Source organism: Chaetomium globosum, genomic scaffold (assembly GCF_000143365.1).
Source record: "Chaetomium globosum CBS 148.51 scaffold_5 genomic scaffold, whole genome shotgun sequence".
NCBI classification, from domain to species: domain Eukaryota; kingdom Fungi; phylum Ascomycota; class Sordariomycetes; order Sordariales; family Chaetomiaceae; genus Chaetomium; species Chaetomium globosum.
In genome coordinates, this window is record NT_165980.1 from 1,311,786 (window position 1) to 1,337,829 (window position 26,044).

The 26,044-nt window shown below is 55.2% G+C and overlaps 9 protein-coding genes across 9 annotated transcripts; 5 read left to right on the forward strand and 4 right to left on the reverse strand.

The window, feature by feature from the left end:
- Positions 1-651: 651 nt before the first annotated feature.
- On the forward strand, positions 652-1,470 carry CHGG_07250 (uncharacterized protein; the record flags this gene model as incomplete). Its single annotated transcript, XM_001224905.1, has 3 exons — positions 652-801; positions 893-988; positions 1,075-1,470. The coding sequence occupies 3 exons, from the start codon at positions 652-654 to the stop codon at positions 1,468-1,470; spliced, it is 642 nt and encodes a 213-aa protein (XP_001224906.1).
- A 413-nt stretch (positions 1,471-1,883) lies between these two features.
- CHGG_07251 (uncharacterized protein) lies at positions 1,884-3,315 on the reverse strand (the record flags this gene model as incomplete). Its single annotated transcript, XM_001224906.1, has 6 exons — positions 1,884-1,981; positions 2,038-2,519; positions 2,594-2,793; positions 2,850-2,896; positions 2,952-3,005; positions 3,075-3,315. The coding sequence occupies 6 exons, from the start codon at positions 3,313-3,315 to the stop codon at positions 1,884-1,886; spliced, it is 1,122 nt and encodes a 373-aa protein (XP_001224907.1).
- A 982-nt stretch (positions 3,316-4,297) lies between these two features.
- On the reverse strand, positions 4,298-6,258 carry CHGG_07252 (uncharacterized protein; the record flags this gene model as incomplete). Its single annotated transcript, XM_001224907.1, has 5 exons — positions 4,298-5,259; positions 5,313-5,370; positions 5,429-5,496; positions 5,550-6,054; positions 6,118-6,258. 5 exons carry the CDS (start codon positions 6,256-6,258, stop codon positions 4,298-4,300), a joined length of 1,734 nt encoding a protein of 577 aa, XP_001224908.1.
- A 526-nt stretch (positions 6,259-6,784) lies between these two features.
- CHGG_07253 (uncharacterized protein) lies at positions 6,785-7,565 on the reverse strand (the record flags this gene model as incomplete). The annotated part of the gene is made up of 3 exons (XM_001224908.1): positions 6,785-7,075; positions 7,143-7,331; positions 7,413-7,565. The coding sequence occupies 3 exons, from the start codon at positions 7,563-7,565 to the stop codon at positions 6,785-6,787; spliced, it is 633 nt and encodes a 210-aa protein (XP_001224909.1).
- A 617-nt stretch (positions 7,566-8,182) lies between these two features.
- CHGG_07254 (uncharacterized protein) lies at positions 8,183-12,750 on the forward strand (the record flags this gene model as incomplete). Its single annotated transcript, XM_001224909.1, has 11 exons — positions 8,183-8,260; positions 8,317-8,328; positions 8,390-9,996; positions 10,107-10,282; positions 10,884-10,933; positions 11,017-11,196; positions 11,273-11,290; positions 11,664-11,786; positions 11,842-12,445; positions 12,519-12,590; positions 12,671-12,750. 11 exons carry the CDS (start codon positions 8,183-8,185, stop codon positions 12,748-12,750), a joined length of 3,000 nt encoding a protein of 999 aa, XP_001224910.1.
- Positions 12,751-13,701: 951 nt separating this feature from the next.
- CHGG_07255 (uncharacterized protein) lies at positions 13,702-14,802 on the forward strand (the record flags this gene model as incomplete). The annotated part of the gene is made up of 3 exons (XM_001224910.1): positions 13,702-13,951; positions 14,040-14,562; positions 14,688-14,802. 3 exons carry the CDS (start codon positions 13,702-13,704, stop codon positions 14,800-14,802), a joined length of 888 nt encoding a protein of 295 aa, XP_001224911.1.
- A 1,223-nt stretch (positions 14,803-16,025) lies between these two features.
- Positions 16,026-17,735, forward strand: CHGG_07256 (serine/threonine protein phosphatase 2B catalytic subunit; the record flags this gene model as incomplete). Its single annotated transcript, XM_001224911.1, has 3 exons — positions 16,026-16,071; positions 16,166-16,755; positions 16,809-17,735. 3 exons carry the CDS (start codon positions 16,026-16,028, stop codon positions 17,733-17,735), a joined length of 1,563 nt encoding a protein of 520 aa, XP_001224912.1.
- Positions 17,736-19,292: 1,557 nt separating this feature from the next.
- CHGG_07257 (60S ribosomal protein L28) lies at positions 19,293-20,266 on the reverse strand (the record flags this gene model as incomplete). Its single annotated transcript, XM_001224912.1, has 9 exons — positions 19,293-19,396; positions 19,462-19,574; positions 19,627-19,681; positions 19,744-19,779; positions 19,906-19,933; positions 19,989-20,043; positions 20,100-20,116; positions 20,175-20,213; positions 20,264-20,266. The coding sequence occupies 9 exons, from the start codon at positions 20,264-20,266 to the stop codon at positions 19,293-19,295; spliced, it is 450 nt and encodes a 149-aa protein (XP_001224913.1).
- A 1,616-nt stretch (positions 20,267-21,882) lies between these two features.
- On the forward strand, positions 21,883-25,608 carry CHGG_07258 (uncharacterized protein; the record flags this gene model as incomplete). Its single annotated transcript, XM_001224913.1, has 2 exons — positions 21,883-25,487; positions 25,545-25,608. 2 exons carry the CDS (start codon positions 21,883-21,885, stop codon positions 25,606-25,608), a joined length of 3,669 nt encoding a protein of 1,222 aa, XP_001224914.1.
- Between the last annotated feature and the right edge of the window lie 436 nt (positions 25,609-26,044).

Sequence of the window (26,044 nt, forward strand, 5' to 3'; positions counted from 1 at the left end):
TTGCTTGCGCTAGGAGCTGGCGACAGAGGAAACTCGACCTCTTGATATGCTGCGTTTCACGTAGATGGCATGGCAAAGCATGGCAGGAGGGAGGAGGTGAAGGGCCGAGCAAGCCAGGGGAAGGGAGAGAGGGCTTTCGGCAATAGCCAGGAGGAAAAGGGATGTATGATTTGGCATCGGGCTCGTGTTGCTTGTGTGTTTTGCTGCCTCGCCCTGCATGACGATACCCATGTTGTTTAGGTGCATGACAGGTGTTGCTGGCGGAAACTTCATGGGCTTCGTAACTTACAATGGTACCGCTCTCCATCTTGGCGATACACAGTACTGGTATGTTTGGCGTAACTTACCTCCGCCAAGATCAGGCGGTGGCAACCAGCAAAATTGATCCCTGCACCGATAAGGAACTTTTTGCCAGGCCCCACCAGCAGATAGCCTCAACATTGAACCCATTCATCCATTGCCTTGCCGGCGCGACAACGACGACGACTTCCTCTAGCCCAACGTAACGGCGACCCTTGTCGCTTCTATCCGAGCATCACCGTACGGGGGCGCACACCCGATCTACGACAGTACCCCACCAGCCGCCGATTATCCATACGAGCGAAAGCGGACGTTCGACAGAAAGACGAACCACACATTAGTTAAACCGCCATGAACTTCCCAGGTCTCGGAGGGCTAGGCGGCGGCGGCGGCGGCGGTGTGGGCGCCGGCCCCGGCGTCCCGGGCATCCCGAGGGTGGGCGGGAACGCGGGGGCGCCTGCTCCCCCCGGGTTTGACCCCAACGATCCTAATGTTAAATGGGTATGTGGCCGTCCCTCGCTCTTTTCCCCGCGCGTGGTTTTTTTTTATGTTGGGGGACTGGGTTTGCTGACGGTTTGGGGCGTGGTTGTAGCTCTCGAATGCGATGGAATCGTGCTACGCGAAGACGGCGATGAGTGGTGTTGCGGGGTTTGCGCTGGGTGGGTTATTCGGCTTGTTTATGGCTTCGGTGAGTCGGTCCTCTCTTTCCCCTGCTGCTACCCCTTTCCGTTTATTTTGATTCGAAGGTTACTAACTCGGGCACCAAACCAACAGATGGCCTACGACACGCCCTACCACACAGCGGGGGCGGGGATGCCCGGCGCCCCCGGCGTGCCCGGCATCCCCGGGTCGGCTGCGGCGGGCAAGCCGTTCACGTCGCTGCCGCTGCGGCAGCAGGTGGCGCACGGGTTCAAGGACATGGGCGCGCGCTCGTGGAGCACGGCCAAGAACTTTGGCGCCGTCGGCGCCCTCTTCAGCGGCATCGAGTGCGGCATCGAGGGGCTGCGCGCTAAGAACGATCTGGGCAATGGCGTCGCCGCTGGGTGTCTGACCGGTGCGATCCTGGCTCGTAATGGGGGGCCGCAGGCCTCGGCGGTGGGCTGTGCGGGATTTGCGGCGTTTAGTGCTGCGATTGATGCGTGGATGCGGATGCCGAAGGATGAGGATTAAAAAGGGGGGTTGGGTGGTGTTGTATGATATTGTTTGTCCATGCTCTTGATCTGGCTGGGGTGCTGGACGAGAAGGGTTGGTTGTGTTGTCCATGGCACTGGCGTTTGGGGGGTTTGCTTGTATAGACCTTGGGGCAAGGGATATCCAGAGGGATGGATGGATGTATAGATGTGATCTGACAGATATACGACACGGCGCGAAGAACTCCGCTTAATTTCATCACAATACGGGTGGATGGCAGCTGGGGAATGAGATATAACACCGCATATACAAAGGGGCAACAAATAGGGGTCTGTTGAAGCACAAATGTAGGTTGGTTGAATCCCGTAAAACTCGAGTATTGCAATTTGTTGGTGAATACCACAACTACCAAACACTCAAACCTCCTCTTTTCCTTTTTGTTCTGTTCCGAATTACCGTGCCTCAAAAACCTGGAAAGCCCCAAACTCCCAAAACGCATTCCCGAAAGCCAAAGGATTGTTGGCGACATAATCCGTACAAGTCGAAGGGCCTATCCAATGTCAGTCATATGCTCAACCAAACAACACTTCAAGGGTAACCACTTACACCCAGACGACTCCCACACAGCCTCCGTCAAATACCCACACAGATCAATATTGACCACAATACTCTGATTCCGAAAGTGCCTCCCCATATCACAATTCGTCGCCGGGAAATCCGCCAACGGCCTCCCCCACGCACTCGGATCCGGCGACGTCCCAACCGGCAGACTCCTCACCCCCCCACTCCCCTCCCGCCCAAACACCCACACGCGAATCCCCTCGTTCCTCCACTCCAACGCCACCACCCCGCCACCGGCCTTGTTAAACTCGGGGCCGTACGTCGCGCCGGGCCCCGTCACGGTGCACCCCGTGTTGGAGTTGGTCGCGTTGTGGCAGTCGCCCTGGCCCGCGGTGCCCGCCATCTGCCGCTGGATGTCGCCCATGCTGCAGTCGTCGGTCGTGTGTAGTGCGACCAGGTTGCCGGAGGTCGCGCCGTTGACGGCTTCCATGATGTCGATTTCGCCGTTGGTGGGCCAGTTGGCGGGGCTGTGGGTAGGGGGGGGGTGTGTTAGGTATTTGATGTTGGGAAACGGGAGGGGAGGGGAGGGTTGGTTGCGTACTCTGTCAGCCAAAGAGCTGGCCATGTGCCGCACCCGTAGGGGGTGTGCTTGACGTCGAAGAGGAAGAGCCCGGGCCCGTACTGGGCTTTGGACTCGAGGCGGACGGAGAAGCGGCCGGTGGAGGCGTCGGGTTCTGAGCCGGGGCCGACGGTGGTGTCAACTCGGATGAGAGCGGTGGAGGGTGTTGCATAGGTGAGGTTCTATCGCCGTTAGTCAACAACAGGAGGGTAGGGGATGGGGTGAGAAGTCCGCCTACGTATTGGCCGGCGTAGGATGGGTCGACATAGTGAACAAAACCACCGGCTGAAGGCGCTATTGTTAGTCGTGGGAGAACAGAAGTTGCTCAAGGATGGCATACCTGGGTCATAAGTATTGAAGTAGTTGAACTTGTCAAAGAAGGATGTGCCCGAGTCTATGAAGTCAGCCTCAGTGACTACCCCTGAGTGTATCTCAAACAATAACCATATCCAGCCTGACTCACAAGTGTCAATCAACGTGTAGTTCAACTTGAAATAGTCGGGATAGCTGTTGTTGCCACCGTTATTGTCCCTTGTGGCTCTCACGCCGACAACGGCTCCGACGATAACCACCACAATCAAAACAATCACCGTGGCTATAATCAGCCATATCCTCCTCGTCCAGTTTTTGGGATTCCAGGCCGAACCGGAATCCGACGAGCCGCCCGCGTCATAAGTCGATACAGCAAAATCACTCCGCCCCATTGTGTGTGAGTGTGAGAGAGAGAGTGTGTGTATGGGTGTAGAGAGAGCAAAGGGTTTTGATTAAGCGAGACGACAAGGCTTCATGACGATGCGCCGTGTCTTATATCCGTAGGGACAGCCGGCCAGAACTGACGACAGACAACCAAAACGCATCGTTGGGCGGTCACAGCACATATACATTCCTGCAGCCCGTCATCTGCAACCCACACAACAGCCCAACCCACAGACCGGGACAGGAGGGAACAAGCCCAGTCATTCATGCACGCATTACTTCCATTCTCGTATTCCGGGGCTACGGCCCCCAAACCTAATTTCCATCCCGCTCGCCATCTCTTTCCAACGGAGATGCCATAGGGCAGAACCCGCACGACAGCCGCCGAGATATAACCAACGACCCGGGTGTTGGGGGGGTGGGAAGGGGGGGCTGAGCCAAAGTCGGCCCTACCAGGCTGATGGCACTCAGACCACGCAGAGGATGATGCATGGAATGGAATGGCATGCAAGTTTCCTACCACACGGATGTAGTGCATGATACTGTGTTGAGTGTGCGTGCTTCCTGTTGTGTCCATTTTTCCCGGTGGCGAGGATTTGCACACGGCCCCTGCATATCCAGCGATGGGGGCCTGGCTCGGTTGAGGTGCAAAATAATCTCTCGCCAACGGTTGTCTCGGCAATGAAAATGGGGCCAGATGCTCTCGAAAAGGGACCAGACGAGTGACGCGGCCTTGACCCACTGGGAATGCACCCTTCCCATTGAGAAAGTGATACGGAGCAAGCGATACGCCCAATCGAAGCGTATCGGGAACGGTCACTTCGCCGTCATGACGCCAGAGCGCGCGCCGGCCTTACAAGGCATGTCGACCAAGCGGCCGTTTGGCATTATTATTCGCTGGTCTCAAACAACCATCAGCTCCTGTCCCAATTGATATATATATCCATCTCAACATCGCCCCCACCCCCTCCCGCCTTATTCGACTGAACCTCACTGTTCATCATCATCATCGTCATCAACCCGGCTCCTCTTCGATTTCCTCGCGTCCTCCTCATCCCGCAGCCCATACCCCCGCTTCGACGAAGACGCCGCCGCCGTAGCCTCCTGCTGCACCTCAGACAAAAACTTATCCACGTTAAACGGATCTGCCGTGTCCTTCTCAAACTGCACGGGGCCCTCCCTGACCTCGGCCTCCTCCGTCCCCTTGAACGTGCCCCTCCCCAGCGCCTCGCCGAACCGGCTCCCCTTCTGGATGCGCGCCATCTCCTGGTCGCCCGCCCCCTCGTCATCGTCGTCCTCGGCGTTGGCCCGCGGCCGGTAGATGCTGCTGATGGCGTCCTGCGCCGCGAACAACGGCTTGTCGTAGGGATTGTCCTCGTTGAAGCCGCTGTCGAAGCCGCTCGACTGGTTGAACAGGCGTGAGTCGTACATGCCTTCCTTGGATTGGGTGGGCTTGGCGAGGCCGAGCGCAATCTTTTCCGAGATGTCGCGATCCATCTCCCGTGCCATGACCTGGGCGCGCCGCTCGGCACCCATGCGCGACTGTCGTAGTTTGCGCTCTTCGTCGCGTAGTTTGTCCTTGCGCGCTGCTCGACGCTCGTACTCCGAGTCTTCCGAGTCGGAGCGCGATTCGGAGCCGCTGTACGAGCCGGAGCGGGAACGAGATCGTCGCCTACTGCCACCTCCTGCCTTTTCGGCTCGTGCTTGTTGGGCGAGTTGGCGGAGGTGATCCTCCTTCTGTGCTCGCTCCTTCTCTGCTAACCTTTGTTGCATCATTGCTCGCTGCCGGACCTCTTCCCGGGCGTGTCTGTCGGCCATGAATAGCGCTTCCGAAAACTGGGCGAACTTATCGTTGATCTGGACGTCTTGTAGCCCGCGGCCGTCGGCGGCGACTCTCTTATCAAGAGGGATTGTGAAGCCCTTGGAGTTCTTCCACATAGACACCGGGGGTGCTAGGGCCTATTAGCATATGATCTTTACACCGAGTGTTGGTGAGACCACTTACGGATGCGCCATGCCTCTTGGTCTTCAGCAGTGAGTTTCCTCGGCGGGGAATGCATCACCTGCATTCAAATTAGTACTCCAACCTTCAGAAAATGCAGGGGGTACAGCTAGACGTACTGGTGGGGGCGGAGTGGGTGGTCCTCTTGGAATCTTCTTGTGTTTGAACTTGGGCGGCTCCATTGGATCTGGCACAGGTCAGCCAAGCACAGCAACCTCAATGAGCCCAGACAGAACATACCCTTTTGCCTCTCCACAATCTTCATGATCCGGTCTTGCTTCTTGGAATTGTCCCCCATCTGCGCCGATGGCGTGTACCGCACGAACGTCGGATCCCTCCTCCCGCCGGTATTCACATTCTTCGGCTTCTGCGCCGCCAGCGCGCCACTGACCAGCGCAGCCAGCGCATTCTTTGTCCGCTCGGCCGTCTCGGTGACCTCCTGCTGGCTGGGGCGCGACAAATCCAGATCGCCCGCCTCGGCGCGCTGCCGCAGGGGGATCAGGTCCTTGAACGACGCGTGGATGATTCGGTCGCTGCTGTGGCCCTGGCGCGCGATGGCGCCGTAGTCAACCTTCCCCTCCTCATCGACCTGCACGACTAACGCGTTCGACTTGGATGAGCCGTCGTTCTTGCCCCAGGGGTATTGCGCGACGGGGATCTCGGGGAACGCGCCGCCATCGCCAAAGTCCTCGGGCGCGCGCGGGCGCCAGCCTGATCGGTTGGGATAGGGAGGTGGGCCGGATCTCTGTTAAGGAAGCGACAGTCAATCCACTGTTTTGTGGAATGGGAATGGTAACGTGCAACTAACCTTCAAGACGATTTGTGTTTCGTCAATCTGGTCGGCGGCGACAATCCGCGGCCCGCGCTGCTGTGTTCGTTGTTCTTCGTGCTCCGAACTATGTTGGGGCTTTGGGAGAGCCCGCGCGAGGCTTGTTGCTATCGATGTCATGGCTGCTAGCTGGTGTCGGTAACGAGCTGTTGGAGTTGGAGATGACGGTTCGCAGTGGGGACCTTGTTCTAGAAAAGTTGCAGGCATCGCGGCAGTGGCTGGGCAGAGTGGAGCGGCAAAGGTCACTTATCGGCCCTGTGGCTTATCGCTAGCCGCGCATTGACTGGCAGCTGTAACGGCCCGCTGTCCATACATAATAACCAGCGAACCCCTGAGCTCAGTCAGGGCCACATGAACACATAACTACTGTGTGAATGTTCGTCGCTCCAGTTCCAAGGTAAGTGTAAATTGCTCTTGATGCCAGCCGTAGACCTCTTTTTGATCTAATGGCTAGTGCCATCTACACGCGCAAACCCAGTAATCACGCCGAAACAACACAACAAGACACTACCTGAGCCGTCCCTCGTTAAACCATGAGCCATCCCTGATGATACATAAATTTTTCATGCAAGACATGCCCAGTTCGCAAAATTACGCCCACCAAACCAACGAGTTCCATAAAATAGCATGTGAGACGGCCACCGCTTCATACGTAGCCCTTCCGCGCGCCCTGGAAGAAGAACCGGACGATGAAGACCTGGAGAGCGCCCATGCAGACAACCAGCGCGATCTGAATCAAGCTGAAGTTGACAATCCTCCCCTCTGTGCTGCGGACCGTGCTGAAGTTGCGGTTCTCGCGGGTGCGGAAGTATTTCTGGTTGCGGGTGATGGTCGACATCTGGCCCGAGATCTTGAACAGTGACTCCTCGAGCGACGAGGTCTGCTCAGGGGAGGCGCCCTGCTTCGAAGGAAGGCTGACGCGAGCCTCGTTCTCGACCTGAAAAGTTGTCCGTTAGTACCTCGGGAACACAATGATGCTGGGATACTCAGGAGGTTGTGCTTACCGCAATCTCGAAGTCGACAAACTTCTCCGTGTAGGTGCTCATCTCATTGTTGAAACAAAACTTGTACTCGCCGACCTCCTTTGCGGTGAAGACAAAGTCGCCTTGCCGCTCCTTCTCGCCATCCAAGATGTATTTATCGTTCGGTCCGGTCACGCGGTAGTTGATATCGAATGAGCCACCGGATTGCACCTGCAAGAAAGAGTTTCAGCATTTGGCTGCGCTAGGGATTTATGGTAAAAATCGATTGAGCCACCGGTTCGATGAACGTACGGCAAAGTAGAATGCGATCTTCTCGTCCTTTTGCTGTGACACCGTGTAGAAGCAGGCCTCCTCGTTCGCGTTGAGCTTGTACGTTAGGGCTGTCGCCGTCGCCTGGACGGCCAACAGGGCCCAGAGACCGTACGAGAGTAGCGGCAGCTGCATCACGGGCAGAGTTGTGGGATTGCGTCGGCGGGTTGGGTTTTGAAGCGCTCTTCAGGACAGCTCACGAGTCGCGGCGTCGACCATCAAAAGACACGGATCCAATGCTGAAAGGCTGGGCTTGGCTCTTGGCTCAGTCCCCACTGTAATTATGTACGGAACAATCAGGTCCCGTCCCGCTCCACTTCGAAATTCTGCAAACCCTGGCGGGCCCCTGAGCCTGGACCAAGCCAGCAAGCTAAGCGAGCCCACTTAAGCGGAGCTTTCTTTCCCCCTTTGTTTGGCCGCCGATTCGTCGAACCTCAAGAAGCGGGAGCTGTTTCCGGCCAGTGACATCAGCGACTTTGAGCAACTGCCGGGTTGCGTCAAGCTCCAGTGAGAATTGTTTGCTCTCGCTGGAATCAGACAAGCGGTCTCGAGCTGCAGGCTGCTGTTAATCAAAGCACCTTTCTTTCTTTGATACACTGATTGCGCATTAATGTCATTTCCCGCTTTTCGCCATTTCATCTGAGACCTCTTTTTAAACAACACCATGGTCCCTTGATCTCGAAGCTGATAACGAATTGATATTGACCTCGAATCCTGTTTGTGTTGTACGTGTCGAAGTCGAGATTGCCAGCATGGCGATAACGCAGACAAAGGTCGCAACCGCGGCCTCGATTGGGCTGCGGGCGTTGTCCTACATTTTTCTGCGATGGGTAAGTTGGCTAGTTCTTGATGGCTTGTGAATCTAATGCTAATGCCAAAGTCTCAGGCACTGGTGCCTGTGAGTATACACACACATGCTTCCACTGAATCGGAGGGGGCCTTGGACTGACACCTAGGAGATCGCTCCTGCCATCATCTTCACCCTTTTTGCCGTCTACATCCCTACATTTATCTCCAGTTACAAGAACGAGCCCAAGTACGACTTGGTCGATGAGGTAGACGTGCTCGTAACCGAGACAGTTGTGGAGGATGGGGATGGTGATGCTCCCGAAAGCAGCAATGACAGACCCACCAACGGCGACAAGGAAGTTGTTGCAGAGGATGTTGCCATTAAGGAAACTCTTTCGCTCGAGGATCGGCCGCTTGGCCCCTGGAAGACGTTGTTGAGCGGTGCACCTAACCCGCGGAGTCTGGGCCTGTCACTTGCCACGCTCTTCATCAACGGTCTTTGCGTAAGCCTGGTCGCCGACCGTCTGTTCCGGGAACGCGCTTACAGCGCCCATGACCTGTCCTTTGCCCGGCTGGGATATGTGTCCGAGACCGAGGCCAAGCTGGTGATCCGGGAGCCCGATCAATCCAAAATGCCCATCACCGTGGAGGTTCACATCAAGGACCCGCACCCTCCGTTCGACAACCCGACGTGGCAGAATGCCGGCGGCGTGAAGTGGACAAACAATGAAACGGACTACACCGCGGTACTCTCCATCCCCCTGCGGCATTCACAAAGGCGGACCTACCAGTGGCGTACCTCGAACAACCACTCTGGTGAGTTCACCACACCTCAACCTATCGGCCGTGCCGTGGAGACCGACGCCGGACCCTTTACCTTCTTGTCGACCTCCTGCATCGTGCCCCGCCTCCCGTACAACCCCTTTGACCACCCGCTCGCCATTCCGGGTTTTAAGCACCTCGCCAGGGTTCTCCCCACCCTGAACGCCCAGTTTATGCTATTCCTCGGCGATTTCATCTACGCCGACGTCCCACGCTACTGGGACAAGTCGGCCGCCTACTACCGCGAGAAATACCGCCAGATCTACGCCTCCCCGGACTGGCCCTCGGTCGGCCAGAACCTCAGCTGGATCCACGTGATTGACGACCACGAGATTGCTAACGACTGGTCCGCCAACTCAACGGGCGTCTACCAATCCGCAATCGACCCCTTCCACCACTACCAAGCCGCGGCCAACCCGCCTCCGGCCAAGAAAGTCGGCTCGTCCAAGCCCCGCCCGAACGCGACCTATTTCGAGTTCACGCAGGGGCCGGCCAGTTTCTTCCTCCTCGACACGCGGACCTTCCGATCCCCCAACGACCTCCCCGGCACGGGCGCCGGCAAGACCATGCTCGGCGAGGGCCAGCTGGCCGACTTCCTCTCGTGGTTGCGGCGGCCGGAGCCCAAGGGCGTCAAGTGGAAGATCGTGGCGTCCTCGGTGCCCTTCACCAAGAACTGGCCCGTCAACCGCCAGGACACGTGGGGCGGCTTCCTCGAGGAGCGCGCCCAGGTGCTGCAGGCCATGTGGGACGTCGCGTCCAACACTGGCGTCGGCGTCGTCGTCCTGTCGGGCGACCGTCATGAGTTCGCCGCGACAAAGTTCCCGCCGCCGGAGGAGGATACGCGCAGGTGGCGGGAGGACGCTGCGGTGTGGGAGTTCTCGGTCAGCCCGCTGAGTCAGTTCTATTCGCCGTTTGGGACGTACCGCCAGAAGGATGACGATGATGTCATGGTGAAGTGAGTCTTTCTCCCCCCCCCACCCTCCCTCTCTCTCTCTTGGAGGTTGGCCCTACGATGGGTGGTGGATGGCGAGGTATTGTGTTTGCTGACTGGTTGTTTCTTTCTAGGTACATCCATAAGGGTAACTCCAAGTTTGGGGCCATTACCATTGAGAATCTGGAGGGCGGCGAACAGAGCAGCCTAAAATACCGGCTATATATCGATGGGGAGGAGGCGTGGAATACGGTTCTTCTGTCCCCAGGCAAGCCGGATTGGTATGGAAAATCGGGCGGTTCGTTTTGGGGTAGGTTCGGGTTTGGCGGGTAGTGGTTTGGGCGCTGAGTGGGGTGTAAGTTTAAAAGGGGGGATTGTGGGCGGAGGGTTAACTCGTGGATGATTTGGTTCGGACTAGAAGGACTAACTAGTTATGGTTTTGAAGGAGTTATATAAGTTTGCTTTGGAATCTGCAAGAGGGTCCTTCAGCTGTGTAAAGATGTTTTTTGGCTCTTGTATTAACGGTGTGGTAATCAAATACTTCATTCATAATGCCATCAACTGGAGGAGCCTCCCTATGCAATAACCCTAACTCCACGGTTTGAGCCATTTACTCAAGGAGTTGGAAGTCTGTTGTTTTAGTTATTCACAAAAACATGCCTCATTGACTTCGATCTGCCGAGGTCATTCGATAGATCCATCCCCGGAGTCTTGGCGTGCAGTTGCAGCGCATATTTTCGGGCCTGTTCCCAGTTCCTGCAGGCAATTTGTTATTTTTACTGGGTTCTCATCACCCGCAGCATACAGCCATCAGATGATAGTGTTTTTACATCTACCATAAGCCTCGACCTCGGCCTCGCCCTCACCCTCAAAGGCTGCCGTTAACAACGATAACACTACACAAGATGAAGCTCTTTCGTGCCTTGCGACCAGCCCTCCCTTGGCGTGGTACTCTAACAAGGTCAGTCTTACAAACTCACAAATTCATCTTCTTACAGGGGTAAGCCGTCGTAGAGTGGAAGGAAACTGATGCATGCCCAACAGGCAACCCCTCAACCAACGCGCGGCTCGGCTCATAGCACTGCAGCCGAGGCGATACTCCTCCGCCCAGACCCCCGATTCTACCTACTGGCCGGGGACCGTGGAACCTCTCGATCATGGGCTTCTGGTGGACTTACCCAAAGTGTTGGAATTCGAATTCTCGAGACAACAGCGCAAGGTCTTGTGAGTAGTCACGTCTACCCAGAGCCGTGTGGGATCAACATGTTGTCTAGTAGCACTCTGGCCAACCTCTTTGCAGTTCCTCTATTTGGCTTCGGTGAGTTCAAAACCTGCCAAGGTCCCAAAAGACTATCCATGTTTCTAACACATGGGCGGCGGATTATAGAGACAACTGCCGCTGTCCCAAATGCGTGAACCCGCAGACTATGCAGCGAAGCTTTGACACTTTCAAGGTAGATATGCGACATGCCGCCATCGTGTTCTTGTTGATCCGCCCGTTCTTACCAGACCACAGCTACCGAAGGATCTAGAACCCGTCGATGCCACGGCGGATGCCAACAATATCTATGTAGAATGTCAGTTCCCCCGAAAGATGAACGAGGGCATTTGGCTAACAGCTCGTAGGGTCTGATGGCCACAAAAGCACCTATACCTGGGAGTTCATTCGCTATTACATATATCATAACAAGCGCGTTGACAAGGTGGTCCCGGAGCTTTGGGGCAATGAGGTGCACAAGAATCCCCCGACGGTCAACTATCAATCTGTGATGGATGATAAATCATCTGGGCTCGCCGAATTGACCATGACACTCGTATGTGACCCTCGGCCAGCTGCTCGCCTTCATACTCTAACCCGTCGTCACGCAGAGAACGAAGGGCCTTTGTTTCGTTGAGGGAACCCCGTACGACGACCCGGAGCACACGAAGAAACTGCTCGAGCGCATCGCCTTTATCCGGCAAACGCATTACGGCGGCTTCTACGACTTCAAGCCCGACCTCGCCATGGCCGACACGGCCTACACCAACCAGGCACTGGCGCTGCACACGGACACCACCTATTTCACGGACCCGGCAGGCCTGCAGGCTTTCCACATGCTCTCTCACGAGCCTGCCGAGGGAAAGGATCGTGCCACCGGGGGCGAATCGGTGCTTTTAGACGGGTACAACGCGGCGGGCATTATGCACAAGGAAAGCCCGGCTATGTACCGCCTCCTAGCCTATCTCCAGCTCCCGTGGCACTCGAGTGGAAACAAGGGCATCAAGATCACCTCGGACTTGAAATACCCCGTCTTTGAGGAGCGCCTCGCCGGGGATATCCTCAAGATCCGATGGAATAACGATGATAGGGGGGTGGTCCCTTATGGTACCATTACCCCGGAGGAGTGGTACGAGGCTGCCGGGAAGTGGAACGAAATCATCAACCGGCCCGAGTTGCAGTATTGGTTCCAATTGACTCCCGGCCGCGTACTGAGTGAGTACCTCCGGTGGAGGAGGTGTGTGGGTTACCTTGAAGTCCTATGGCTTACTGACACGAACAACCACAGTTTTTGACAACTGGCGTGTGCTCCATGGCCGGAATGCGTTCGAAGGTGTGAGGAGGATCTGTGGAGGGTACAGTGAGTACAACACACCTAGCCTGACTAGGACTCCTTTTTTATTTACTGTCTGCCTCGCTAACGTCCAACCACCCAACCAGTCAATAGGGACGACTTTATGTCTCAGTGGGGGAATACTAACCTCACCGAGGAGGAGAACATTGCTAGGGTTATGGGGTAAAGTAAAGCACAGCATCGTCGTCCAACTGTCCAACACTCGTTGGGATGCACGAGGGCACTCTCTGCGGAGTTTCCTAACTCTGTGTGCTCCGACTCTCCTGAATGAGTTCCTCCGAAACGAGTCCCCACCCCCCACACCACCTACCCCGCCAACCGTCGACATTCCCGTCTTTCCGGCTGAAGTGAATGTATGTACTTGTACTGTGTAGTATTCATGGGCGGCCACCTAGGTCAACAAAAGGATCATCATATCTCAACTAGGTACTTGATTCTATGACTGAACCCCCTCTACATTGCTTTTCGATAAGATGATACTCAGATCACCCTTCGCTCCCATAAACCCTCGGCGCTCTCCTCGGCTTCCCAGCTCCGACTCAACTGCAAACCGGGCCCCACCTCGGCCCCACTGATGTCATCACGCTGCTCAAAGGGGGGCAAGGGTTCGTCTCCATCCGCCTTGGGTAACCGCGCACTTGCCCCTCCTTCGGCCAGAAGATCCCGTCGGGAATGGCAAGCTGTGTGTTTCGAGCCGGTCTCGAGCCGCCCTCGCGTCGGTACCTGGCGTTCTATCCGCTGCTGGGTCCTCATGTTCTATGTATATGCGCTCCTGAATCAGGGAAAATAGCGCTGATCATAGTTCCCGGATGGCGGCTGAGCTCGGTGTTACTCGTGAGGGAGGGGCTGTATATAAACACATGGGACATCCCACCTTCGATGTTGGTTGCTCTTCCCTCGTGTTACTTTAGTCATAGTGCTGTATCCGACGTTACCTCAGTCTCTGTCCCTGCGAGCTGCTGTTACTTAACAGTGCAATAATACCTCATCGCCTTGCATAACATCTCCCCCTCCCTCTGTCGCTGTTAGCCGAGCTGTGCGACATATTCGGTCCCTTCTCAGTCCTCACCACGCCCTCGCGAAACCATTACTCATTACCTACCTACCTACCGTAGACATGGCGGACATGAAAGACGGAAAGTTCGTCCACGACGTTACGGTGGCTCCCAAGTCGGACCGCGTCTTCCCTCTCTTCTCCCTCAAGGGCAAGACCGCCATCGTGTCCGGCGCCAGTGCGGGCAACATTGGATTGGGAATAGCCCAGGTCCTGGCCGAAGCCGGCGCCAACGTGGCCATATGGTATAACCGGAGGAAAGAAGAGGCAGAGCAGTCTGCCGCGGAAATCGAAAAGGAGTATGGCGTCAAGTGTAAGTTTCAAACCCTCACGCTTCCTTATACAATTCCACCTCGGCTGGACAACATAGACTCACACAACCCGCCTCCCCTCCCCAACAGGCCGAGCCTACCAAGTCAACGTCACGGCCTACGACGCCGTCGAAGATGCCATCAACACCATCGTGCGGGAATTCAACGGGCGGCTGGACGTCTTCGTTGCCAACTCGGGCGTCGCTTGGACCAAGGGCCCCATGCTCGACGGGCCCATCGACATGTACACCGACGTCGTCAAGACCAACCTCGACGGCACCTACTTCAGCGCGCGGGCGGCAGGCCTGCACTTCCGCCGGCAAAAGCGCGAGGGGACCGATTTCGTCGACAACAAGCCGCTTGACCCGCCTTTTACCACGGGCAGCTTCATCGCGACGGCGAGTATGAGCGGCCATATTGTGAATGTGCCGCAGCTGCAGGCCTCGTACAACGCGAGCAAGGCCGCTATCATTCACCTCTGCAGGAGTCTGGCGGTGGAGTGGACTGGCTTTGCGCGCGCCAACTCGGTCAGTCCGGGGTATATCATCACGAGCATCTCGGAGTTTTGTGACGAGGATACGAAGAGGGCGTGGAAGGACAAGATTCCGATGGGGTGAGTGCCGCTTTCTTCACTTTTCCCACCCCGCCACCCACTTTCATTCCTTTGCTCCTGATGTCTTCTACTATTTTTCATCCTTCTTCCATATCATCGTTCTCGTCGCTGACAGCCTGCAATAGCCGTGAGGGCGAAGTGAACGAGCTCAAGGGTGCATACCTTTATCTGGCGTCAGATGCGTCGTCGTATACCACGGGAGCAGATATCAACGTGGACGGAGGGTACTGCGCGCCATAAAAGGGTCTGTTATGGCGGCGATGCAGGAGGATTTCAGAGTGTGTTGAAGGGCAATTTGTTTCATACCCAAGGTACCTCGATAGAAAGAGATGAGGGTGGCTTGTGACCCTAACCCTACCTTTGGAAACGAAAAGGGGTCGCACAAGCGGGCCCAATTGACGGAATTACCACATGTAACGTTATGAATTACAAACCCATTGTAGCACGGTCTAGACTCGCGAGGCCTGAACGGATTAGAGGTCCCTGAAAGCGCCTCTTTTTCTTGGATGAAACAGGCGGGGGAGCAACAGGAACAGGCGGTACAAACAAAACAGCCCCCACCTCTGCCATTTCCTCCTCACCGCGATTCAACTGATTTGAGTGCGGCGTTGCTGCGCATATCTGTGCCTTTTCATCTCTATCATTCACTGGGCGAAATCAATACGGCCTCAATAACTCTATTTTTAGCAGAATCAAGTAAATCCTGGCAGAGGCACAAGAGAAAAAGAGAATAATTCGTCTACCTGAAGTTGAAGCCAAGTACGGAGTAGCAGCACCTTGGGTATCCTGTTCAATGTGATAGGCACTGGCTGACCTCTGAACCTGAGAGGAGTTCGGATAATTACCATATCTTCAGCCCTCAACCCCACGTGCCCCGTATTTTACCAAAAGATACATCTTGGCTCGGTGCAAACCGGTGAAACATCCAAGTACCCCTCCCCGCTCATCCCACCCCAGCTTCTGGCCTGGAGCTGCTCAGCATACCGACTTGCAAAAGGTTGCCTCCCGTCCCTCGGCCGCCCAACCCTCAGCCCTACCTGTCCCTCGACCCTACCAGGCCTTCGCACCGGTGTCCCACCTGTATACAGATTCAGCCCTCTCACCACTTGACCTGCCTCGAATAAAAGTTCGGCGACATAGAAGACTTTGGCAACACATTTTCACTCGCTGCGGGACACAGCGGGACAGCCTTTCGTTCACCGTAAACCAATCAACGGAAAACGGAACCAACCAACCTTTCCCGACCGACCGATAACCCATCGCCCGCCGAAGGATTCCTCTTGCCTCTCCCACACTCACCTCCGTTAAAAAAAAACAGACCCAGCGCCAACATGGATCCCGAGGACGCCAACGTGATGGGCTCGCACGATGAGCGCGATGCCAAAGACCTGCAGGTTGACAATGCCATCCGCGCGATACAGCACAAGAAGCCGCTGCCCGAGATCGACTTCACCATCCATACCATGGAGGACGGGACGCAGGTCAGCACCATGGAGCGAGTCTGCAAAGGTATGGATGCTCCCACCCGCCACACGCCATCACCCACCGTCCGTTGGGTTCCAAGTCGCCTAGAGACTGACTTTATGTTGTGGCCCCCCCCTAGATGTGCAAGCGCCCGCCATGTACAAGCCCACCAACGAGCAGTTCTTTGAGGATGATACGCACCAGAAGCCCGATATCCAGTTCTTGAAACAGCATTTCTACCGCGAAGGCCGCCTGACCGAGGAGCAAGCGCTATGGATTCTTCGGACGGGCACCGAGCTCTTGCGTGCTGAGCCCAACCTGCTCGAGATGGACGCCCCCATCACCGTTTGCGGCGACGTTCACGGCCAGTACTACGATCTGATGAAGCTGTTCGAGGTGGGCGGTGACCCGGCCGAGACGAGGTACCTGTTTCTGGGCGACTACGTCGACCGCGGGTACTTCAGTATCGAGTGCGTGCTCTATCTGTGGGCGCTCAAAATCCACTACCCCAAGACGCTCTGGCTGCTGCGCGGCAACCACGAGTGCCGCCACTTGACCGACTACTTCACCTTCAAGCTCGAGTGCAAGCACAAGTACTCGGAGGCCATCTACGAAGCATGCATGGAGTCGTTCTGTTGCCTGCCGCTGGCGGCGGTTATGAACAAGCAGTTCTTGTGCATCCACGGCGGCCTCAGCCCGGAGCTGCACACACTCGACGACCTCCGTAACGTTGGTATCCCACACAATGTTGAGCCTTGTATCTCCAGCTAACGTTGGCGTAGATCGACCGGTTCAGAGAACCCCCGACTCAGGGGCTAATGTGCGACATCCTCTGGGCCGACCCTCTAGAGGATTTCGGCCAGGAGAAGACAACCGACTACTTCCTGCACAACCACGTGCGTGGGTGTTCGTACTTCTTCTCGTACCCTGCCGCCTGCCACTTCCTGGAGAAGAACAACTTGCTGTCCATCATCCGCGCCCACGAGGCTCAAGATGCCGGGTACCGCATGTACCGTAAGACGCGTACGACAGGTTTTCCCAGTGTTATGACCATCTTCTCGGCGCCTAATTATCTCGACGTCTATAACAACAAGGCCGCTGTGCTCAAGTACGAAAACAACGTCATGAATATCCGGCAGTTTAATTGCACGCCGCATCCATACTGGCTCCCCAACTTCATGGACGTCTTCACATGGTCGCTACCCTTCGTCGGCGAGAAGATCACCGACATGCTCATCGCCATCCTGAGCACGTGCTCCGAGGAGGAACTCCGCGAGGACTCCTCGGCCACCTCCCCGGGCCCCGTCTCCCCGTCCCTGCCGTCCGCCGCAAGCGCGGGCAGCCAAGATCCCGACTCGATCGAGTTCAAGCGGCGGGCCATCAAGAACAAGATCCTCGCCATCGGGCGCCTGTCGCGCGTGTTCCAGGTGCTGCGCGAGGAGTCGGAGCGCGTCACCGAGCTCAAGACGGTCTCGGGCGGCCGCCTGCCTGCGGGAACCCTCATGCTCGGCGCCGAAGGGATCAAGAACGCCATCAGCACCTTCGAAGACGCCCGCAAAGTCGATCTGCAAAATGAGCGGTTGCCGCCGAGCTCCGAGGAGGTCCAGAAGCAGCACGACGAGGAGCGTGCCCAGGCCCTCGAGCGCGCCACCCGCGAGGCCGACCAGGATAAGAAGCTGCAGACGCTGTCGAGGCGGTTGAGCACGTGAGTTTTCTTTTTTTTTTTTTTTTTTTGCTGCGTATCTACTCTTATTTCCTAGACCGTGACTAACGAGGCTGTTAGCAGTGATCGTAAACGGTAATGGGGATTCTCGGCCTAGGTAGTTCGAATATTGAGGGTGGCCGGGTGGGAGGGTACAATGGATGTAGAGACAAAGTGCTCGGGGGTGTGGAAGAAATGGGTGGAGGGGGGGTGGGATGGTGCACATTGTGGCCGGTGCGGGTTACACCTGGTGGTTTATTCAGGACAAACACCGGATACCTCCCTTGGTTTTTGACATGCTTTGGCATAAAGAAGTAGCAAGACAGAGATATCATCCGTCTTGAACACGGGGCTAGCGAGGAAAAACAGACGAGTTGGGTGAGAGCGAGCGAGACATGACTTCTCCTGATTGTCGTTTTCTTTTTTTCTATTTTATTTTTGTAGCTGTTTGACAACAGTAATGAGTCCCCGCGGACAAGATAACGGCGGCGCGTATCTGGTGCCAAATGTATCGCTGTCTCTTTTTCCTGTGTGTGTATGTGTTCTTGTTTTGATGTGATGTGTTAGGAATGTGACTGTGAACGTCGCAGAGTATCCTGAGCAATGTCAAGATACCTAATAGCACTTCGACAGGGCCGTGGAGTGATAAGTTGTCAACAAACATGGAACTGGATGTGAGGCTCATACCTTGGCTCCTGCTTCGACAAGGAGGAAGGGAGGTTTAATGTTTGCAGTTGGGTTGGTTGCTTGAGCGATTGGCGCGTCTCACCAGACACACTAGAGCAGGGCAATGCTAACATCGCTACCTTTGTGTACCCGTACATATATACATGCCTCTGGGAGCCGTGATTAGCAAGCCTCAAAGCTCAACCACAATTCAGCCCAGCATCTAATGTCCGTCCCGTTTGGTTATGAGAAAAGGCCTTAAGATGGCGACGGCATGGAACTCAGCCGAGAACAGACAGGCGCGAGTACAGCAAAGAGAGTAGAGAGGAGTAACCTAGCCGCCAACTTTAGTCTTCGTTACTTCTTCTTCCAAGGGGAAATAAGTGATCTTCTCTCCCTGTTACCAAGCCACGCCGTAGTTTCGACTGATGGGAGTGTTTCCGGTATTCCAGGGTAGTTTTATTTCCTCATCAGTCCAGACACAAAAGACCCTCGTCGTCACCTCGCATCGATTCTTTGTATCAGCAGCTCATTTTCACGCCAGATTGTGTTGGTGCCATCGACCGCCCCGCTTCAGTCTCTCGGGTTGCCATTCACCCAGCAGTTGTGGCCGTAATCCTGTACCATGAACTCAATTGCTCAAACCTCAAAATGGATATGGAACACAAGACGGCCAGAAACCCCAGATGATGCGAATAAACATCCCATTCCCTTGATGCTGCAATGCGGGGTGTGCTTTTCACTACCCCAAGGAACCAACCATGACTCCGGGACCCAGCACTCATAACTGACGACGTTCTGGCCGTCTGATCCGTCCCATTGGGCTCACTCTCCGGTTGTCCCTCGTAACCGAAAATGTCAATCGCTAGCCTTTGATTTAACCGTAACTGCGTCCGACTTAAGCAACGAGCTCGATCACACCACCAGCCGCCGTAACCTTGCGCTCCGCCTCCGCGCTGACGTACCGCGCCCGAACGACGAAGGGGATCTCGGGGAGACGGCCTGTGACAACTATTAGTTCCACATTCCTCCCGCAAACAGCTTCTCACAGCGGATATAGTACTCACCCTTGCCGAGGAGCTTGGCGTAGCCGTGGGACAGGAGGTCGATCACGGGGGCCGAGTCGCTCTTGGCACCGCTGACGTACTTGTCCCGAGTCTCGACGGGGACGAGAGACCAGCTGGAAAAAGTTTAGTGCATGTTCATGATACCCGGGTTCGTGAGTGACGTACAGCTTCTCGATGTTGATGGTGGGGGCCCAGTCGTGGTTGCGGAGAAGGTGGAAGTCTAATCGACGAGTTAGTCCCATGCGTCCTACCAAGAAGTTCAGATGGTGCCTTGGTACGTACGCCTCATGCCGACCTTTCCAAAGTAACCGGGATGGTCTGGTCCATGTTGTTAGCTCGTGTCCTCGATTAGGGGCGCGACAGATTTGAAGCTTGTAAGAACCCGAAATTTCTCGCGAGTCTCCTCCAACAAGCCAAAAACTGCCTTCGGGTGCTGTTGCGTACACTTATCGAGGTTGGTGCGGTGGTGGTGCTTTTCGTCGAGTTAGCCCACGTCCATCAAGATCCGAGGTCGCGAATCGCCGTACCTGACCACCGGCCATACCACGACCACCCGGGTGCTTTCTGTGCTTGCCGACACGCCTGAAATATTTCGTCAATAGGAATTCGGTTGAATCGGTCGGTTCGTAGCGACGTACCCCTTACCGGCGGACACCTGAGAGAGCACAAAGTCAGCATTTCAGCCAAGGGAAATGAGGTTGGGGAAAACGTACATGGCCGCGGTGCTTTCTTGTCTTGGAAAACCGAGTAGGCTGCGAGAGTCAGCATTTGTCTATGCATTCAAGCGCAGCAATTGGCATACCATGGTGGCTGTTGGTTAGTGTCGATGAAGCCTCGAATTCCTCGACGGTGATGCTCGCAGGTCTGCTTTTTCGGGGTCCCGCCGCATGGAATTTAGGGCTGGGTTATTTTTTTGGTGGGCACAGAAAGCGGAAGCTGAGGTAATCCGAGAATTCGGGTTAGCGTCTCGGGTCCGGGAAGGGTTAACAAAGGGTTAGGGTTATAGTCAAATGCCCCATTGAATGTCAACCCTAAGAGGGGAGGGAGCAAGCATTTGCCAGGTAGAGCCAGGTTCTTTGCTTGTACCTATCACTCACTGGTGGTGAACAACTCCAACTCCACCGTGTCGTTACCTCGTGCCTGTGGTACTTTGTACCCCTTCCGCACTCGTTCGGGGCATCTTCAGTTCCAGGAATAATGCACACGATTTCTGGTGCTATGCTTAGAACAAATCCAGACCATAGAAAATGGCAAAGTCCTGACTCTGAGCGGCCCAACACTTGAACTCATGGTGCATTTCAAAGAACTTGCAGCACTAACTCAAGCAGATCATAAAACGCCTCTCCACCGCCCTCAACACTGTCCAACCCCAAACCCAAAAGCAATGTTCTCTTCTCGTCAGAATTGCGGAGAGCTAAATGACTTGCAATCTGGCTGGCGTAAAGATGGCCAAGTGTTTCCCGTTCTTCACCACCCATACCAACAAGTGTCTTTGGCGTTAGATGAACCGAGGGAAGCGCGCTCAAACCAGGCAATGCCATATCCACGGAGGCTGATGACGGCGCTGAGAGTGGCACTTGGATCTCCAAGGGTATTAGTTACCAGTGAAATTTGGAAGTGTTTGCAGACTCACCCACTGGGCAAGACGCCCGCTTTGGGAGACTGTAATCATGATCTTGTCCGAGAAACTGATAAACTCGACTTCAGTTGAGATGCCATTAACAGTTCCGGTTGTTTTCCTTGACGGGGCCGGGAAAGGCTCGGTACGGGCGGAGTCTCCATCCATCGTAAACTGAAGCTTCGCAAATGCAAGGAGTCGAGCTCAAGGTAGGTAAGTAAATAGTTTCTTCAATAATTAGGTACCTTACCTAGATACAAACAGTAAGGTATTCTGGTGTTGAGGCTGGCAGCTGGCTCATACATCACTGTGATACGCACTGTGATATCTGCCCCGCTATTCTACATTAGCGCCAAAATTCTGCCGGGCGGACAAGTTTTTGGATTCCTCCGGGTTCAGCATGAACATGCCAAAGTCGGGGGGATTGAGGACCGGAGGGCCATAATGGCAAAGTAGTGTCTCTGTATACCTACCCAGCTCTACTTCTCCTAGACTTTGATTTCTAAGTGACCGAGGAATCATTGCAGCCGTGTCGACACGCTCATTTCGAGATACGCAAACCTCATCCTCCTGTCTCATGTGGACAATTCTAGGCCGTCCAGCGATTCACATCTAAACGAACCCGAGCGCATCCTGGAGTTCTTCAATTTTTCAATCCTACTTTTATCAGGCCCCTATTGGTTTCACTACACCATCCCTCTTCCAGCTGTGGCATCAAAACCATACGGTAGCATCCCGGCCTCTCATTAAGCACTCGGTTGAGCATCTTTCGACTCGGAGCAAGCCAAGCCACCGACGACAAGATGCCTCCCAAGAAATTTGTTCCGCGTGAACGGAAGCGGAAAGTTCTTGACCGCCAGAAGGCGCAGCAGGATGCCTCCCACATTCCCGAGCCGGACAGCAATGCTCTTGAGATTACGCCTTCACAACAGGCTGATGCGGATGGGAGGAAGGCTCAGCTTCGTGACGAACTGAGACCCCAAGGCGTCAAAGTCAGCGCTCAAAAGGCCAAGCGGCTCGAAAAATACATAGACAACAAGCTGAAGAAGGACGAAAATCGGGAACTCCTCGCCAAGCTCGCCGCCAACAAAATCGACACCAGTCTCTTCTCCAGCAGCAAAACCCTAGGCCAGACGAAAGAGACCAAGAGGGACGCTTTAAGACGTACCCTCAGGGAAAAGAATGCTGGCCTCGGCCTTGAGAAGTCTGACACACAGCTGCTCTACCAGGTTAGGAAGAGAGCCCGCAGCGAGCAACCAGAGGACGAGGAATCCGTCGAATCTGATGATGAAGACGATAACGGCCCGGCGGCTGGGGCCGAAGATGTTGGGCCCGACCGGCCGACACTATCCGGCCCTGTAATAGCCGGGTCTGGTTTGAAGCGACCCCTCAAATTAGATGACTCGGGTCACCCGGTTCTTGCGAAACGGCAGAAGCGAGGAGGGGTCAAGACAAAGCATCCCGTGGTCACCTTCACCATTGATGAGAGGTCTGATTCGCCTGAGTGGGATGGTTTTAGCGATGAAGATGGGAGCACGTCTGAACATGGGCTCTCTAACGGTTCGATACCACCTACTGATCACGTTGGAGGACGGCCGGAGGAAGACTCAACCGGAAACGACTCAGACTTGGGTGAAAGCGACTCAGATTCAGGCGAGAGCAACTCATCCGACGACGTGGAGAGCTCGGAAGGGGACAGTGAATCTGAGAATGATGACGAGGCTGCGGAGGAAGGGCGGGAAAGGATATCCGCATTCAAGGCCTGGGCTCATCAGCAACGAAATGAAGCCCAGGGGTACAAGCCAGTCGTCTCAGATCTCACGGCCCTGGGTATACCGAAGCCCGCAGATTTCACCCCTCGACCGATCGAACAAGACCCACTGCCGATAGAATTGCAACCCACCACAAACACCACAAGAAAGGCATACACTGTAACTGTGACAAGAGACGCCGAAATCCAAGAGGCTCGCTACGAGTTGCCAGTTGTTGCCGAGGAGCAGAAAATCATGGAGGCCATTCATAACAATGACATTGTTGTTGTGTGTGGTGACACCGGTTCCGGAAAGACCACACAGCTACCACAATTTCTGTTCGAAGCTGGTTATGGCTCACCTGGAGGGCCGACTCCCGGCATGATTGGTGTGACACAACCACGGCGGGTAGCAGCGGTCAGCATGTCGAAGCGTGTAGCCCGTGAGCTCGGTGATCATTCCCATGTGGTGGCCTACCAAATCAGGTTCGAGAAGAACGCCTCTCGCGACACCACTATCAAGTTTATGACAGACGGTATTCTCCTACGTGAACTAGCAGAGGACTTTACTCTTCAAAAATACTCAGTCATCATTCTTGACGAGGCCCACGAACGGAGCACCAACACCGACATTCTGATCGCACTTCTCAGCAGGGTGGTCAAGCTCAGGGCAAAGTTGATAGAGGAAGACCCCTCTAAGAAGCCGCTGAAGGTGGTCATCATGTCTGCAACACTCAGGGTCGAGGAGTTCACTCAGAATCCTAAGCTATTCAAGACACCACCGCGCCTTGTCCAAGTCGACGGTCGCCAGCACGAGGTCACGCTTCACTTTGCCAAAAAGACGCACCATGACTACGTTGAGGAGGCTTTCCGGAAGATCAGCAGAGGGCACCGTAAGCTGCCTCCCGGGGGCATGCTTGTCTTCTTGACGGGCCAAGAAGAGATTCAAAGGCTGAGCAAGCGGTTGAACACTGCATTTAGCGGCGGCATGGCCCCCGCCCAGGAACCGAAGGTCAGGGTCTCGGGGAGTGAGGTACCCATTGAAGCGGAAGACGTCGATTTTGGGGCTTCCGACGACAGAAACGGTCCTGATGACTACGATGAGATCGAATTCGGTTCGGACGATGAAGATGACGAGAAGGACTTCGAGATCGAGGACGAGGAATCGGGGACGGGCCCGAGGCGGTTGCACATTTTACCGCTATACTCTCTACTCCCGACAAAAGAGCAGATGAGAGTTTTTGAACCACCCCCTGACGGTTCGCGGCTAGTTATTTTGGCTACAAACGTGGCGGAGACGAGTTTGACCATTCCTGGTATTCGCTACGTCTTTGACTGCGGCAGGTCAAAAGAACGAAAGTATGATCCTGTGAGCGGGGTTCAGAGGTTCGAGATCGACTGGATTAGCAAGGCCAGCGCACACCAAAGAGCTGGACGTGCTGGCCGTACGGGCCCTGGCCACTGCTGGAGGCTGTACTCGTCAGCGGTTTATGAGAGAGATTTCCCTCAGTTCTCGATACCTGAGATTCTCCGGACACCTGCTGAGGCTGTCGTGCTTCAGCTTAAGTCCATGAACCTCAAACATATCGTCAACTTCCCTTTCCCGACCCCGCCGGATCAACAGAGCATTGTCAAAGCTGAGAAGATTTTGACTTATATATCGGCCCTATCGCCCGAGAGAAACATTACGCCGGTCGGGTTAACAATGTCCAGGTTCCCCCTGGCCCCCCGCTTTGCACGGATTCTGCTTGTTGGGCATCTTCACGGCTGCCTGCCTTACACCATCGCTATGATCGCGGGGCTGTCTGCGGGTGAGATATTCGTATCGGAAACCCAAATTTTCTCCGCTCCTACGGACACGACCGAAGAGTACCGCACCGACCAAGTTGTCATCGCCGAATACAAGCAGGAAAAGCTACGGGAATCATACAGGGCGGCCCACAAGAGGTTCTGCTCCCTCGACGCCAAGTCCGACGCCATGAAAATCCTCCAGGTTGTCGGTGAGTTCGCCTACGAACCCACAGAACAATGGTGCGAATCCCATTTTGTCCGGTTCAAGGCCCTCAAGGAGATTATGCAACTCCAGGGCCAGCTCGCCAACCTTGTCAAAACCCACATGACTGGTTTTGAAAATTTCACGCTTCCTCCGACTCTCCCACGGCCCTCCGAGGAGCAGGTCCAAGCTCTCAAACAGATGGTATCCGCGGGCTTCGTCGACCAAGTCGCCATCCGCGCCGACAAAGCGCCCAATCCACCCGAAATGTTCCGCAATCCGAAGCGCGCCATCGACGTGCCCTACCTCCCCTTAATACCTCTCGACAGCGAGGGATCGGCCGACCCGGCGGACAGGCTGGTATACATCCACCCGTCATCGCCACTCGCGCGTCTCAGCGCCACCGAGTGCCCGGAGTACGTCACGTACGCGTACCTCCAGCGGGCTACCCCTTCCGGCCCTGCCACTGCCATCGGCAAGAAGCCCAAGACGAGGATGCACTCCTTGACTGATTTGACTGGGAGGGAGCTGGCGAATATTGCCAAGGGGACCCCGTTGCTTACCTACGGCAAGCCGGTCAAGGAGGTTAAGGGCGCCACGGATAGCACTAGGGAGGTGTGGGTGGTGCCGTATTTGAGGTCGGAGACGGGTGGCGGTATGGGGTGGTATGTATCTTCTCCCCGTTTTCTCTAGTGCCTGCTTGCAGCTGACCATTCGAATAGGCCTCTTCCAATGCGGAAGATCAAGCAGAAGAGAGTTGCGGGGAAAGGGTGGGTAGACGAATAGATGGATGGTTAATGGGAGTCTGCGCAGGTATGTTATTATCTTGCTTACCGCTCTTTCTTCTCTCTCTTTTTCTTCTCGGCCGCTATTTCTCTTCTCTTCTCGTTCTTCTTGAACATACTTTTTTTCCTTCTTTGATTCTCTCAATTTCCCACCAACGGCGCCCTGTCATGATGAATTCTCGCAAGAGGCTGTTTATGAATCTTATAATGATTATAAACCATCACCTACATTGTTCTTTTTCTGAACTAGGCGTCTTAGGAACTTATTCTCTTCTTTTTTTTCTGTCGCCTGTCCGTCCAGGCGTTGGTTACAGGACAGATCGAGGACTGACCACTCTAGCGAACCCATTTCTGGCCGTTGGAGCCCAAGCGGCAAGATATAAGATGTCTATTGAGGCAGGGATAATTCGGTAGAATATTATGAAGACGGTTATTTT